At 41.0% G+C, this 16,941-nt stretch overlaps 1 protein-coding gene across 8 annotated transcripts in view; it reads right to left on the minus strand.

The window, feature by feature from the left end:
- The window catches only part of DLG2 (discs large MAGUK scaffold protein 2), a 1,750,933-nt gene that overhangs the window by 916,858 nt on the left and 817,134 nt on the right, over window positions 1–16,941 (minus strand). For all 8 annotated transcript variants that reach the window (XR_012231010.1, XM_073569196.1, XM_073569195.1 and 5 more), the window contains one exon: window positions 15,858–16,022. Coding sequence is in view for 7 of the 8 variants with exons in the window: in XM_073569196.1 (XP_073425297.1) it covers window positions 15,858–16,022 (165 nt within the window). In the remaining variant the exon portion in view is untranslated. The remainder of the gene's footprint in view (window positions 1–15,857; window positions 16,023–16,941) is intronic.

The following is a 16,941-nucleotide window of genomic DNA, read 5'->3' on the forward strand; positions in this document are numbered from 1 at the left end:
GATGCCACCAAGAGTGATGCTTATCCCATGCCCAGGATTGATGATCTATTGGATCGTCTGGCCATTGTCCAATTTGTGACCACGTTAGACTTGAGCAAGGGGTACTGGCAGATACCCCTAACGGAGGACGCTCGGGAGCGCTCAGCCTTCATTACTCCATTTGGGCTTTATGAGTTCCTGGGAATGCCCTTTTGGGATGAAAACTGCCCCCGCTACTTTCCAGAGACTGGTGGATCGACTGTTACAACAATGTCAGGACTTTGCCTGTGCTTACTTAGACGACATCGCCATTTTTAGCACAACCTGGGAGGAACATCTTAAACACTTGGGCATAGTGCTGGACTGTATCCTTACTGCAGGACTGACCATTCGCCCTGATAAGTGCCAAATAGGGATGGCTGAGGTGCAGTACCTCGGGCATAGAGTAGGGGGTGAGACACTAAGGCCTGAGCCTGCCAAGGTGGAAGCCATTAGCAACTGGTGTAGACCCCAGACTAAAAAGCAGGTACTTGCGTTTTTAGGAACTGCTGGTTACTATCGCAAATTTGTTTCTAACTTCAGTACCTTGGCCAAGCCCCTAACCGACCTGACCCACAAGAACATGCCTATCAATGTGACGTGGACGATGGCATGCGAGGATGCCTTTTCAGCGTTAAAGACTGCCCTCGTCACTGCTCCTGTCTTGGCTGCCCCGGATTATAAACGCAGGTTCCTCGTGCAGACAGATGCATCCACCTTTGGGATTGGGGCAGTACTAAGCCAAGTGAACGCCGCCGGAGAAGAACATCCTGTTGCTTTTGCCAGTCGGAAACTACTGGATCGGGAAGTTGCCTATGCCACTATTGAAAAGGAGTGCCTTGCCATCGTATGGGCTCTAAAAAAATTGCAGCCCTACTTGTATGGCAGAGACTTCACAATTGTTACAGACCACAACCCCCTCACATGGCTGAATCGCGTATCAGGGGACAATGGAAGATTGCTGCGGTGGAGCTTGTCCTTACAACCCTACAGCTTCTCCATCCAATACAAGCGGGGAAGCCAACACCAGAACGCCGATGGACTGTCTCGACAAGAAGAACCATAGGCTCCCCAGGCCGACCTACCCCTGCCACTGTACAAGGAATTATAAATAACTGAGCAATATGGACTAAAGTGAGCAGGCCAGAGGTCTGTGTAGATCTCATGGCGTGCTCACTTATTATGGGGGGGGGGGTTGTGATGGTGTGATATGTTATGTGGATGTCATTTTTTGTATATTACTATTTTTAACAATTCCAGTTATTTTCATAGTGTTTTTCTTATTACATTGTAAGTCTACAGCCTCACTGTATCTGTCTCTTGATGACCCCCTGTAGTGCATTAATCTCTAAGGCCTTTTGTTCTCCTCTGTGAGGCAACTTGTTGGACTACCCCTGGACAAGGAGGGGGGTGGAGGGATGAATGGCAGCTGGACAGGTCAGTTCCGGTATAGACATGATGGTGAAAAGGCTGCATTTCAGAGAGAAGGATCCATTTTTATCCTCTGAATGCTAGAGTTGTGGAATCTCGTTTCCCTGGACATTTTATCCTGATACTGGACTGCATTCTTATTCTGGACTATCTTATCCTTTGTGTGGTGGACTGAATATGGACCTTTTCGTATTTTTGCCTGAATAAAGGTCTTGGAATTGTTCACTCTTCGCTTGCTCTGTTGATTGTGTGATACCAGAGAAGGACCCCGTGACACCCCCTATCTACAAGAATATAACTACTATAATACTGCCCCTATGTACAAGAATATAACTACTATAATACTGCTCCCTATATACAAGAATATAACTGTCATGATCCAGGCTGGATCTGACAGTTTAACTCGACAAAGTTGAACTTTTTTTCCCTTTGGCTTGGTGCCAAAGTGGGTTGATTGCCCCCGGTGGCCATTAGAATAATTACACGTGGTGTTTCATTCTAAGTTGCCCGGTGGTGATGAGTGGTTTCGCACCTTAGTTTTAGGGTTAATGTGCACGTAATTACAAATCAGGTGTTAGTCTCTATAAAAGGGAGCCAGGTGGGTTCAATCACTGTTGGTGATATTGTGTTCGTCATTTGGGAAGCAGGCCTGGGTGATGAAGGAGCTGAACATGAGTCCTGCGCAGCACAGCCAGAGGGGACGAGTGGCAGCTAGGTGGTCTGCAAGAAGGGCTGGCATGGCGTGGTGGAGTCACAGTTTATGGTGTTGGCAGGATGTGCTTGCATGGCTTGGTTGAGTGACGACTATGGAGAGAGTTGCACTCAGCATGCGGGACTTGGTTGCTGAGAGCTGGACTCAAGCATCCTGGATTTTTTGGGCAGGAGCTGAACTTATATTGGGACTCTGTTACTGGACAGCTGCAACTGGTAGTGGACTCTGCTCCAAGGCTGCACTATGGTGAAGGATCCAATTATGGTGATGGATCCGGGTGGAGGAGAAGATGCACACAGGTGGTGGGCTCTGTTGCTAGGAGCGTACGCGACAGAGCAAAGCTAAGTGGTGTTTCCCCTGTTTTGTCATCTTTCCTCATGTGTGTTTTAGTGCAGTGGTGGGAATAGTTTCCGCACCGACCAATTCCCTAGTGAGGGTTTTTAGGTTCCTGTTGCGCGCCCGGTGCGGAACTGGCATAGGGACCGTTAGGAGTGCAGGGACACTGGCTCAGGGGAGCTCAGGAGGTCTCCACTTCCCTATTCCCTATCGCAGGGCCCACCATTGTTAATGTTTCCCAGGTTTCCCTTATTGTTTAAATTCGCCTTACCGGAGGCGGGGTTTCCAGACTTGTATATACGTGTAATGTCTAAATTCGCCAGTTGGAGGCGGTGTATCCAGCTGCACATGTTTATTATTTAAATTCGCCCCACTGGAGGCGGTGTATCCAGGGTCACGTGCGTCACATGGGTTCGCCTTGCGGTAGTCGCTGCATCCAGACACACATGACCGTGACAATAACTACTATGATACTGCCCCTATGTACAAGAATATAACTACTATAATACTGCTCCTATGTACAAGAATATAATTACTATATTACTGCCCCTACGTACAAGAATATAAGTTTATAACTACTAGAATACTGCCCCCTATGTACAAGAATATAACCACTATAATACTGCCCCTATGTACAAGAATTTAACTACTATAATACTGCCCCCTATCTACAAGAATATAACTACTATAAATACTGCTCCCTATATACAAGAATATAACTACTATGATACTGCCCCTATGTACAAGAATATAACTACTATGATACTGCTCCTATGTACAAGAATATAACTACTATAATACTGCTTCTATGTACAAGAATATAACTACTATAACACTGCCACTATGTATAAGAATATAACTACTAGAATACTGCCCCTATGTACAAGAATATAACTACTATAATACTGCTCCTACTGCTCCCCTCCTGCTGCAGACCTTCACCCCGTCAGTCAACCCAATGTGACCCCGCACGGTCCCCCCAGTAATGCCTGGAGTCGTGGTGCTCCATCTTTTACCTCTGGTACCAATTATACAGGCCAGGCGTTTAAACGGAGAAACGTCATGCGTTTCCGGCACAGAGGTGCCAATGAGGACCTGCCAGACAGGAGGTTTGTCATCAGGGAGCTCTTGTGCCACCAGATGGGGTTTGTGCCAGTCAGCATCCTGGCAGTGATTAATCTTCCAGACAGGCAGGGCTATGATGTCAGCTTTAAGCTCATGTCTGACCTGGACAGATTCTGGTCTAGTTTCCCCAAGTTTAGAGACACGGAGGGCTGGAGTAAGTTCAGCTTTATTCCTATCTCTAAGCCAGATACCGTTACTGTTAGTGTCATCTTCTGGAATGAGTCTGTTCCCCCGCAGGACATTGTGGTGTGGCTCCGGAGGCATTGTGACCTGGTCTCTGACCTCACCAAAAGCAGAGACAGTGATGGGATCTGGACGGGAGGGTGGCGGGTTTTGGTGAAACTGCGCCAATGCAATAACATCACTGCCCATTTACCCAACTCCTTCTTTATTGGGAGGGAGAGGGGTGTGTGTTTCTATCCTGGGCAGCCTCGTAAGTGCTTTAAATGTGGCAAGGCAGGTCACCTGGCAAATACCTGTACTGTGGTGAAGTGCAGCCTGTGTGGGGAGGTCGGCCATCTAGCTGCAGACTGCCAGAACATCAGGTGCAACCTCTGTGGGAAGATCGGTCACCCTCACAGGGACTGTCCAGACGCCTGGCACAATATCTGTAAGGACTTTCCTGACGAGGACTTGGTGGCAGGGGCAGAGATTCTGGAGGAGGCAGCTTTACTGTCAGGGGAAATACTGACCAGACCAGAGGTCCACCAGGGGTCTACTCAGCTAACACCAGAGCAGCAGGGTTCAGAGAGAGAACAGGGGAGTATGGAGGTTGTACCTCAGGGGCAGCAGTCACAGGAAGGCATTACTTCAGTGCTACCATCTGTGTCTGAAGAGTATAGCAATAATCAGAAAAGGAAGAAAAAGGACAAGGCCTCCCGTAAACCTGAGGAGTATGACACTGGCCAAGGAGCCGGGAAGAAATTCCAGAGTTCTGCAGGTGTAATGGTCGTATCTAACAGGTTTGATGTTCTGTCTGAGTCTGACGGCGATTTTGAAGATGACCTTAAAAGAATTGACGCAGAGTGTGATAGGGACGTAGAGGACTGTCCTCCGCCAAAGCGGAAGCCCTTACCTGAGGGCACTCAGGTAGAGTCTGAGATGGAGACCGGTGGTGAACAGAATAACTCTGACTCAGATCTGTGACGCTGTCAACCAGATAATGTCCAAACTCAGATAGGGAAAATCATTAGGAGAAATTAGGAAATGTTAAGATATGGAAAGATGAGTCACTGGGTAGGAATATGATGAGCTCTGTTTGCAAAGTGTGGTTTTTTTTTTTTTTTTGTTTGTTTTTTTTTCTTCCCTCCTCAAACTACGAGTATGGACTCTAAGTTAATTTGATATGTATAACCTGGATATGTAATGAATGTATGTACAATCCTAGTGAATTCAGTTTTGCATTATTGGAGGAATGTTATTTGTATTTGTTTGGTTTTTACAATAAAAATTGCCCCTATGTACAAGAATATAACTACTATAATACTGCCCCTATATACAAAAATATAACTACTATATTACTGTTCCTATGTACAAGAATATAACTACTATAATACTGCCTCTATGTACAAGAATATAACTGCTATAATACTGCTCCTATGTACAAGAATATAACTACTATAATACTACCCCAATGTACAAGAATATAACTACTATAATACCGCCGCAATGTACAAGAATATAACTACTATAATACTGCCCCTATGTACAAGAATATAACTACTATAATACTGCTCCTATATACAAGAATATAACTACTATAATACTGCCCCTATGTACAAGAATTTAACTACTATAATACTGCACCTATGTACAAGAATATAACTACTATAATACTGCTCCAATGTACAAGAATATAACTTCTATAATACCGCCCCAATGTACAAGAATATAACTACTATAATACTGCTCCTACATACAAGAATATAACTACTATAATACTGCCCCTATGTACAAGAATATAACTACTATAATACTGTCCCAATGTACAAGAATATAACTACTATAATACTGCCCCTATGTGCAAGAATATAACTACTATAATACTGCACCTATGTATAAGAATATAACTACTATAATATTGCTCCTATGTACAAGAATATAACTACTATAATACTGCCCCAATGTACAAGAATATAACTACTATAATACTGTCCCAATGTACAATAATATAACTACTATAATACTGCCCCTATGTGCAAGAATATAACTACTATAATACTGCTCCTATGTACAAGAATATAACTACTATAATATTGCTCCTATGTACAAGAATATAACTACTATAATACTGCCCCCATGTACAAGAATATAACTACTATTATACTGCCCCTATGTGCAAGAATATAACTACTATAACACTGCCTCCTATGTACAAGAATATAACTACTATAATACTGTCCCTATGTACAGGAATATAACTACTATAATACTGTCCCTATGTACAAGAATATAACTACTATAATACTGCTCCTATGTACAGGAATATAACTACTATAATACTGATCCTATGTCCAAGAATATAACTACTATAATACTGATCCTATGTCCAAGAATATAACTACTATAATACTGCCCCTATGTACAAGAATATAACTACTATAATACTGCTCCTATGTACAGGAATATAACTACTATAATACTGTCCCTATGTACAAGAATATAACTACTATAATACTGATCCTATGTCCAAGAATATAACTACTATAATACTGCCCCAATGTACAAGAATATAACTACTATAATACTGCTCCTATGTACAAGAATATAACTACTATAATACTGCCCCTATGTACAAGAATATAACTACTATAATACTGTCCCTATGTACAGGAATATAACTACTATAATACTGCCTCCTATGTACAAGAATATAACTACTATAATACTGCCCCTATGTACAAGAATATAACTACTATAATACTGCTCCTATGTACAGGAATATAACTACTATAATACAGCCCCTATGTACAAGAGTATAACTACTATAATACTGCTCCTATGTACAAGAATATAACTACTATAATACTGCTCCTATATAGAAGAATATAACTACTATAATACTGCTCCCTATGTACAAGAATATAACTACTATAATACAGCCCCTATGTACAAGAATATAACTACTATAATACTGCTCCTATGTACAGGAATATAACTACTATAATACTGGTCCTATGTACAAGAATATAACTACTATAATACTGACCTTATATACAAGAATATAACTACTATAATACTGCTCCTATGTACAAGAATATAACTACTATAATACTGCCCCAATGTACAAGAATATAACTACTATAATACCGCCCCAATGTACAAGAATATAACTACTATAATACTGCTCCTATATACAAGAATATAACTACTATAATACTTCCCCTATGTACAAGAATTTAACTACTATAATACTGCACCTATGTATAAGAATATAACTACTATAATATTGCTCCTATGTACAAGAACATAACTACTATAATATTGCTCCTATGTACAAGAATATAACTGCTATAACACTGCTCCTATGTACAAGAATATAACTACTATAATACTGCCCCAATGTACAAGAATATAACTACTATAATACTGCTCCTATATACAAGAATATAACTACTATAATATTGCCCCTATGTACAAGAATTTAACTACTATAATACTGCACCTATGTACAAGAATATAACTACTATAATACTGCTCCTATATACAAAAATATGACTACTATAATACTGACCTTATATACAAGAATATAACTACTATAATACTGCTCCAATGTACAAGAATATAACTACTATAATACCGCCCCAATGTACAAGAATATAACTACTATAATACTGCTCCTATATACAAGAATATAACTACTATAATACTGCCCCTATGTACAAGAATATAACTACTATAATACTGCACCTATGTATAAGAATATAACTACTATAATATTGCTCCTATGTACAAGAACATAACTACTATAATACTGCCCCAATGTACAAGAATATAACTACTATAATACTGTCCCAATGTACAAGAATATAACTACTATAATACTGCCCCTATGTGCAAGAATATAACTACTATAATACTGCTCCTATATACAAGAATTTAACTACTATAATACTGCACCTATGTACAAGAATATAACTACTATAATATTGCTCCTATGTACAAGAATATAATTACTATAATACTGCCCCTATGTACAAGAATATAACTACTATTATACTGCCCCTATGTGCAAGAATATAACTACTATAATACTGTCCCTATGTACAAGAATATAACTACTATAATACTGATCCTATGTCCATGAATATAACTACTATAATACTGTCCCTATGTACAGGAATATAACTACTATAATACTGTCCCTATGTACAAGAATATAACTACTATAATACTGATCCTATGTCCATGAATATAACTACTATAATACTGCCCCTATGTACAAGAATATAACTACTATAATACTGCTCCTATGTACAGGAATATAACTACTATAATACTGATCCTATGTACAAGAATATAACTACTATAATACTGTCCCTATGTACAAGAATATAACTACTATAATATTGCTCCTATGTACAGGAATATAACTACTATAATACTGCTCCTATGTCCAAGAATATAACTACTATAATACTGTCCCTATGTACAAGAATATAACTACTATAATACTGCTCCTATGTACAGGAATATAACTACTATAATACTGCTCCTATGTACAAGAATATAACTACTATAATACTGCTCCTATGTACAAGAATATAACTACTATAATACTGCCCCTATGTACAAGAATATAACTACTATAATACTGTCCCTATGTACAGGAATATAACTACTATAATACTGCCCCTATGTACAAGAGTATAACTACTATAATAATGCTCCTATGTAGAAGAATATAACTACTATAATACTGCTCTTATATACAAGAATATAACTACTATAATACTGCTCCTATATACAAGAATATAACTACTATACTACTGCTCCCTATGTACAAGAATATAACTACTATAATACAGCCCCTATGTACAAGAATATAACTACTATAATACTGCTCCTATATACAAGAATATAACTACTATAATACTGCCCCTATGTACAAGAATATAACTGCTATAATACTGCTCCTATGTACAGGAATATAATGATTATAATTTCTCTGATATACGATATTACATAGGATTGTATATAAACCTATGAAATTAATATCACAAACACTACATCACCAGGAGTTGTATTACAGCCGGCTCTTCTCTTCTAGCAGTGGAGGTGTTTTCTATATTCATATTAATAGTGATATAAATCACAGCTGCACCTCGTTATCTCGCCTACGTGTACAGTACTAGTCAGCAGTGCTGTCATGTTACGTGAGATGAATACAAAGTAACACTGAAGACCAAGATCCGGACAAGTACAGACACCGTCAGCGATTTCTTCCAGTATTCGGCATCATCTGTTCCACGAGTGATTCTGACCGTTGCATCCAAAATCAGAATTCAACATGTATTTTCGGGATAAATGTTGGTTGGGTGTTCTGTATCACAAAGGAGCTGTACAGGTATACTGTAGTATAAAAAAGCTTAACTTTAAAAAAAAGTGGTTTCCAAATGATACTAGTAAAAATCTAAAGGCCCCGTCACACATAGCGATCCCGCTTGCGAGATCGCTGCTGAGTCACAAGTTTATTGGCGCACATTCCTTAGAAACCCGATGTGTACGTTAGTTACCAGCTCCCTGCATCAGCGCGCTGGTAACTAAAGTACACGTGTGTGACGGGGTCTTCACACAGGTAGTAATTTAGTAGTTTTTATTTTTCTCGTTTCATTCTTACATCCATTCTACAGCATTGCGGTCTACTCTGAAACTTCAATCTCCTTCCTCTACTAAATCCTATTAAGACATACCCTACCGTTCAAAAGTTTAGGGTCACTTGGAAATTTCCTTATATCTGAAAGAAATGCAGTTTTTTCCAATGAAGCTAACATTATATGAGTCAGAAATACACTCTATACATTGTTAATGTGGTAAATGACTATTCTAGCTGCAAACGTCTGGTTTGTAATGCAATACCTTCATAGATGTATAGAGGCCCATTTCCAACAACCATCACTCCAGTGTTCTTATGGTACTTTGTGTTTGCTAACTGTGTAATAAGGCTAATGGATGGTTAGAATACCCTTGAAAACCCTTGTGCAAGTATGTTAGCACAGCTGAAAACAGTTTGGCTGATTAGAGAAGCTATAAACCTGACCTTCCTTTGAGCTAGTTGAGAATCTGGAGCATTACATTTGTTGGTTCCATTAAACTCTCAAAATTGCCAGAAAAAATAATTTTCATGTGAAACTCGACAGTCTATTCTTGTTCTTAGAAATGAAGGCTATTCCATGCAAGAAATTGCCAAGAAACTGAAGATTTCCTACAACGGTGTGTACTACTCCCTTCAGAGGAGAGCACAAACAGGCTCTAACCAGCGTAGAAAGAGAAGTGGGAGGCCCCGCTGCACAACTGAGCAACAAGACAAGTACTTTAGAGTCTGTAGTTTGAGAAATCGACGTCTGACAGGTCCTCAACTCGCAGCTTCATTAAATAGTACACACAAAATGCCAGTGTCAACGTCTACAGTGAAGAGGCGACTCCAGAATGCTGGCCTTCAGGGCAGAGTGGCAAAGAAAAAGCCATATCTGAGACTGGTTAATAAAAGGAAAAGATTAATATGGGCAAAAGAACACAGATATTGGACAGAGGAAGATTGGAAACAAGTGTTATGGACAGACAAATTCAAGTTTGAGGTGTTTGGATCACACAGAAGAACATTTGTGAGACACAGAACAACTGAAAAGATGCTGGAAGAATGCCTGACGCCATCTGTTAAGCATGGTGGAGGTAATGTGATGGTCTGGGGTTGCTTTGGTGCTGGTAAAGTACAAGGTAAAAGGAATTTTGAATAAGGAAGGCTATCACTCCGTTTTGCAACGCCATGCCATAACCTATGGACAGCGCTTGATTGGAGCCAATTTCATCCTACAACAGGACAATAACCCAAAGCACACCTCCAAATTATGCAAGAACTATTTAGGGAAGAAGCAGGCAGCTGGTATTTTATCTGTAATGGAGTGGCCAGCGCAGTCACCAGATCTCAACCCCATTGAGCTGTTGTGGGAGCAGCTTGACCGTATGGAACGCAAAAAGTACCCATCAAGCCAAACCAACATGTGGGAGGGGCTTCTGGAAGCATGGGGTGAAATTTCTCCAGATTACCTCAACAAATTAACTGCTAGAATACCAAAGGTCTGCAATGCTGGAATTGCTGCAAAGGAGCATTCTGTGACGAAAGCAAAGTCTGAAGGAGAAAATTATTATTTCAAATAAAAATCTCTTTTTCGAACCTTGTCAATGTCTGGACTAGATTATAAATTCATTTGGTAACTCATCTGATTAATAAAAGTATGAGTTTTCATGGAAAACACAATTGTCTGGGTGACCCCAAACTTTTGAACGGTAGTGTATGTGTTCGCCCGCCCTTCTTCATTATCTACATTATCTAGTAATGTCACCCATCATGTAGTAATGTGGCCCATACTGGACCTCTTCCTGGTATATACAGTATGTCTCCCCCATACTGGACTGCTTAGGCCTCTTTCACACTTCAGTTTTTTGTGTCAGTTACAATCCACCAAAAAGGTGGAGAAGCGGATCCGTTCTTAACTGATGTGAACGGATGCCACAGGATCCGTTTTTTGACGGATCCGCAAAATGAGGAAATTTAAAGGAACCACTGGCCGGGGAGAGAGAGAGAGATATGAAAGAGGCCTTACTGGTATACATGTCCTTCATCCTGGTATACTGTGTATGTCCCCCATTCTGGCACAGTGGGGAAAAAAGTATTTAGTCAGCCATGAATAGTGCAAGTTTTCCCCCTTAAAAAGATGAGAGCGGCCTGTAATTGACATCATAGGTAGACCACAACTATGAGAATCAAAATGAGAAAACAAATCCAGAAAAATCACCTTGTCTGATTTGGCAAGATTTATTTTGCAAATTATGGTGGAAAATAAGTATTTGGTCATTAACAAAATTTTCTTCTCAATATTTTGTTATATATCCTCTGTTGGCAATGACAGAGGTGCTGAAAGACCCATACACGTTTCATCTTCAATGCCCTTGCTGATGGAAGGAGGTTTGCACTCAAAATCTCACGATCCATGGCCCCATTCATTCTTTCATGTACACGGATCAGTCATCCTGGTCCCTTTGCAGAGAAACAGCCCCAAAGCATGATGTTACAACCCCATGCTTCACAGTAGGTATGGTGTTCTTTGGATGCAACTCAACATTCTGTCTCCTCCAAACATGACCAAACAGTTCTTCAGGGTGGGCCATTTATATGGATACACCTAAATAAAATTGGAATGGTTGGTGACCCAAATCAACGCACTAATTTTGCAGAATGGGCCAAACAAAAATTGGAACAGGACCCTCAGTTTACACAGAACATTATGTTCAGTGATGAGGCAAACTTTTTTGAGTGGGCCATTTATATGGATACACCTACAGTAAATAACATGGGAATGGTGTCAGTTTTCTTGAGTACGGTGTCTTGCATTGAAATCTGCTGCAATGACCCGGGTACTGCGTTCACCAGACATCAACACAATTTCTATCTGCTCCTCACGTGTTAACCTCTGTGACATGTTAATGGCTGTAAACAAAGAGAAACTTGTAAATAAGTCATGAAAGAATAAAGTTACATTAAAACCAAGCACACCATTGTTTTTCTTGTGAAATTATCAATAAGTTTCATGTGTCATATGACCCTCTTCTTATTGAAAAAAATAAAGTTGGATCCAAAATGGCCGACTTCAAAATGGCCACCATGGTCACCACCCATCTTGAAAAGTTTTCCCTCCCATATATACTAATGTGCCACAAACAGGAAGTTGATATCACCAACCATTCCCATTTTATTTAGGTGTATCCATATAAATGGCGCACCCTGTACTTTGATTTCATCAGACCATATGACATTCTCCCAAGACTCTTCTGGATAACCCAAATGCTCTCCAGTAACCTTCAGACGGGCCCGGACATGTACAGGCTTAAGCAGGGGGACAAATCTGGCACTGCAGGATCTGAGTCCCTGGCGGCGTAGTGTGTTACTGATGGTAGCCTTTGTAAGGCTGTGTGCACACGATGTGTTTTTTTAAGCGTTTCCGCAGCGTTTGAGACGGCTCAGACGCTGCAGAAACGCTTAAAAGATGCATCAAATTAATTAGCATGCGTTTTTGGCTTTTTGTGCCAATGCATGCGTTTTTTTCAGACAGAAGGCGTTTACCGCTCAGGAATCGCTCATTAATTCCCGCATTGCTGAGCGTTTTTAGCCATCCCCAATGATCCCAGAAATCGCGTGTCAAAAAACGCGTCAAAATCGCATAAAAAATCGCGCAAAAACGCGGAAAAAGGCGCACGATTTCTGGGAAGGGGATCCTTTTCCTGAGCGTTTAAAAACGCTAGCGTGGGCACATAGCCTTACGGTGGTCCCGGCTCTATGCAGGTCATTCACTAGGTCCTCCATGTGGTTCTGGGATTTTTGCTCACCGTTCTTGTGATCATTTTGACCCCACGGGGTGGGATTTTGCGTGGAGCACCAGATCGAGGGAGATTATCAGTGGTCTTGTATGTCTTACATTTTCTAATTATTGCTCCCACAGTTGATTCCATCACACCAAGTTGCTTGCCTATTGCAGATTCAGTCTTCCCAGCCTGGTGCAGGGCTACAGTTTTGTTTCTGGTGTCCTTTGACAGCTCTTTGGTCTTCACCATAGTGGAGTTTGGAGTCAGACTGTTTGAGGGTGTGCACAGGTGTCTTTTATACTGATAACAAGGTCAAACAGGTGCCATTACTACAGGTAATGAGTGGAGGACAGAGGAGCCTCTTAAAGAAGAAGTTACAGGTCTGTGAGAGCCAGAAATTTTGCATGGTTTAGGTGACCAAATACTTATTTTCCAACATAATTTGAAAAATAAATCTTACTAAATCAGACAAGGTGATTTTCTGGATTTGTTTTCTCATTGTGACTCTCATAGTTGTGGTCTACCTGTGATGTCAATTACAGGCCGCTCTCATCTTTTTAAGTGGTGGAACTTGCACAATTGGTGGTTGACTAAATACTTTTTTTCCCCACTGTATACATGTCCTCCATCCTGGACCCTTTTCTGGTATATATGTCCCCCGTTCTGACTCTTCTCCCCTTTCTCCGCTTCCACGCTGTGCGGTATCATCCTCTGTAGCCGGCCAGGGGCCAGCAGCTGACATCAGCATGCCTGCTATGGAGACACATGACGTCACTGCCGTGCGACTCCAATGCCTGGCCTGCTGACATCAAATTTTGGTCTCTTTTTAGCCAGCAGCATGTATTGCAGTGTAGAGAGCCCGAGGGTCCCTGTGCTGTAATACACGTCAGCTGGATGTCCATCCTTGGCCACACATCCTACTGAGTAGGTGCTGGCATCGGTGGGATCCCCAGCCACACTGTCCCAGTTGCACCCTCTGTGACTGCGATCTTTACGTCCCTGGTACTCACCCTCCCCCTATACGACTCCCCGCCACTGCTCTTGTCTCTATCTTTTGACTTTTCCCATATGGGTTAAACAATTTTTAGATTTTGATAGATTGGACTTTTTTGGATGTGATGATCCTAAATCTCCTTACTTTATTATCTAACATTTATTTACCTTTAACTGTAGAAAACGGGTGTGATTCAAACTTTTATGGGATTGGTTTTTTTTTGTTTTTTTTGATTAAACTTTTTTTTTAAGTTTTAAATACATTTTTAAGTCCCCTTAGGAGCATATTGTTTACACAGTTCCCATGGTAGCAGACTACAAACAAACTCCATGTAGTCTGATCTTGCAGTCAGGCTTTTCTTAATCAGTCTCCAACTTCTTACACTAACCTACTTTTTGTCATGATCCAGTCCAGAGTTTGTTTTCTGCTGTCTGCTCTTTGGACTGGTAATTCGGGAGTTAATCCCCTCTGCCTCGTTCTGGAGCTGGCTGGGCTATTTCAGTCCTCTGCAGCCTGCGGGCCCGCGTCAGCTACACTGCAAGCTTCCAAGCTAGTGCCTCTGACCTGTATTCCTTTAGTGTTCCTTCTGCCCCTGATTACCTGGACTTGTGTATGACTTGGCTTGATCTCTGGACTCTGCTTCTGACACCACGTTTTCCGACTGGCTTCTGACCCTCTGGCTTGTACCCTGACTATGGGTTACGTCTTACGTTTCTGATACCACGTTCCTGGTAGGTCCTGACTTCTCGCTCGTCCCTGACTACGCACTTGCTGTCTCCCTTGGTACTTCTGCTCCTGACAGTTGCTGACTTCGGCTAGTCTGACCACTCTTTCGTTACCTGTGACACCTGTGCTGTTGCTCTGTGTTACTACGCTGTGTGTGCAACCTCTCTTCCCTCACCAGCACCCCCTGGTGGAGGTTGCTCTGTATTGCACTGCAGCAGCACATTACACTTTTGATCTGGAGCACAAGGAAGCGATAACACCACCCACAATCCATGACATCACCTTTCCCCAGTAGGCACCCAAAGTCCTGAGCACCCATGACTTCATCGCCTGACTACCCCAATAATCATTGCCCGCACTCATTCCTCTTTCCTTCTCAGACACCTGTCCCAGCCCAGGACCCTGTAATACATACATAGCGCATGATTACTAATGGGCAAAAGGCCATATACCAAAACGTGAGAGCAGAAAGACTCGTATGACATCATCACATCGGCATCAACTTGCTGATGGTTTCCCTTTGACATTTTTTTTTTCTAAGTACCTGAAATTCAGGTGCTAGAAAATAACAAAGAACGATTCCGGTGTTACAATACAAATGGCAAAGCAGTACACTTGAAAAATTTAATTATCTATACAACATTTGTTTTGACAACTCCGTGGAGGCCGAAAAAGATGTGTTAGTGATATAATACCATACTATGTCTTCTTAGTGGGTCAAGGTATAATTTTCTGAGACAAAGCTCCAAAGCCTCTACACAGACATAAAATTAAATACATTTCTGTCTACCTGCAGCCACCACTAGAGGGAGCACAAGAGATAACCGTATTCTGATGGAATGTATGCAGTGAGCTCCCTCTAGTGGTCTGTAAAAAAATAAAAATAATGACATGATAAAAAAAAGCAGGCAATCATTTTTACTGCACGAGAACTACCTTTAGAGGTGATATATGTGATTGCATCACATAGCCATGGACATTTTCTATTTGGGACAAGTTCTTCTCGGACACGTGGACGAGCTCAGGACCTTTCATGTCATGGGTTAGTCTTGGCAAGGAATGGTCATGCGGAGGGGTGTCCTCATCTTGATAACGATATTTCTGTGAGATAAAAAAAGAATATATCATAAGCTCAACACCCGCTGTGATTATCATAAGTGATTTCCAAATTATAATACAATCCGACTTATGACCGAGGATCGGGAACGGCCATTACCCTCTTTATTCAGTTCATTAATTCTTTTTATTTATTTATATTCAATATTTAGCAAAATATTCACTTTTGCTACCTGGAAACCATCAGCAAGCTGTTGTTGATGGATCTGTAGTTATTATTTTAAACTCTGCTCTGGATAGTCTTAGGATATTTTGAACACAGGACCTTATAAATTAATAATAGTTGGGAGTTTATCTCCCTGTTTGGAAAATGAAGATCCCTGACCCTCATATTGATCCCCCAGGGTTGATAAAGTATATACTTATGGTTTCCATTAATTCCAGTGTCTACGTCCAATCTTGTGCCACCTCATAGTTAACACATTATACAAAATATTACACGATACAGTGAGGTCATATACAGCACTGCGCTCACATTTACTGCAAAAACGGCTATTTCGTATTGATATGTAGTGCGAGTGGTTCTTCGCCTTACCACTAGATGGCGACCTATACAACTACGTTTTTACAGCTGCTAACAAGTATCAGAGCCAAGTAACGAGGTCCAAGGACTTGGTACAAAGAGAAGGCTGGTAGGGCAATAAGAGACTGCGCTGCTGTGGTAGAATTCAAGGAATCTTTATTTCCAATGCGTTTCCTGAGCCAGTCCCAGCTCACTTCATCAGGACATGTTACAGAAGTTCATTGCAGGGGTATATATAGAGTTGAGCGAAACGGGTCGAAAAAATTCAAAAGTCGCCGACTTTTGGCAAAGTCGGGTTTCATGAAACGAAACCCGACCCTAGGATGAGGTCGGCCACGAGGTCGGCGACTTACGCGCCAAAGTCGCGTTTCAAAAGTTTGG

Source organism: Dendrobates tinctorius, unplaced genomic scaffold (assembly GCF_039654945.1).
Source record: "Dendrobates tinctorius isolate UK_male_01 unplaced genomic scaffold, ASM3965494v1 ptg000023l, whole genome shotgun sequence".
Classification (NCBI taxonomy): Eukaryota; Metazoa; Chordata; class Amphibia; order Anura; family Dendrobatidae; genus Dendrobates; species Dendrobates tinctorius.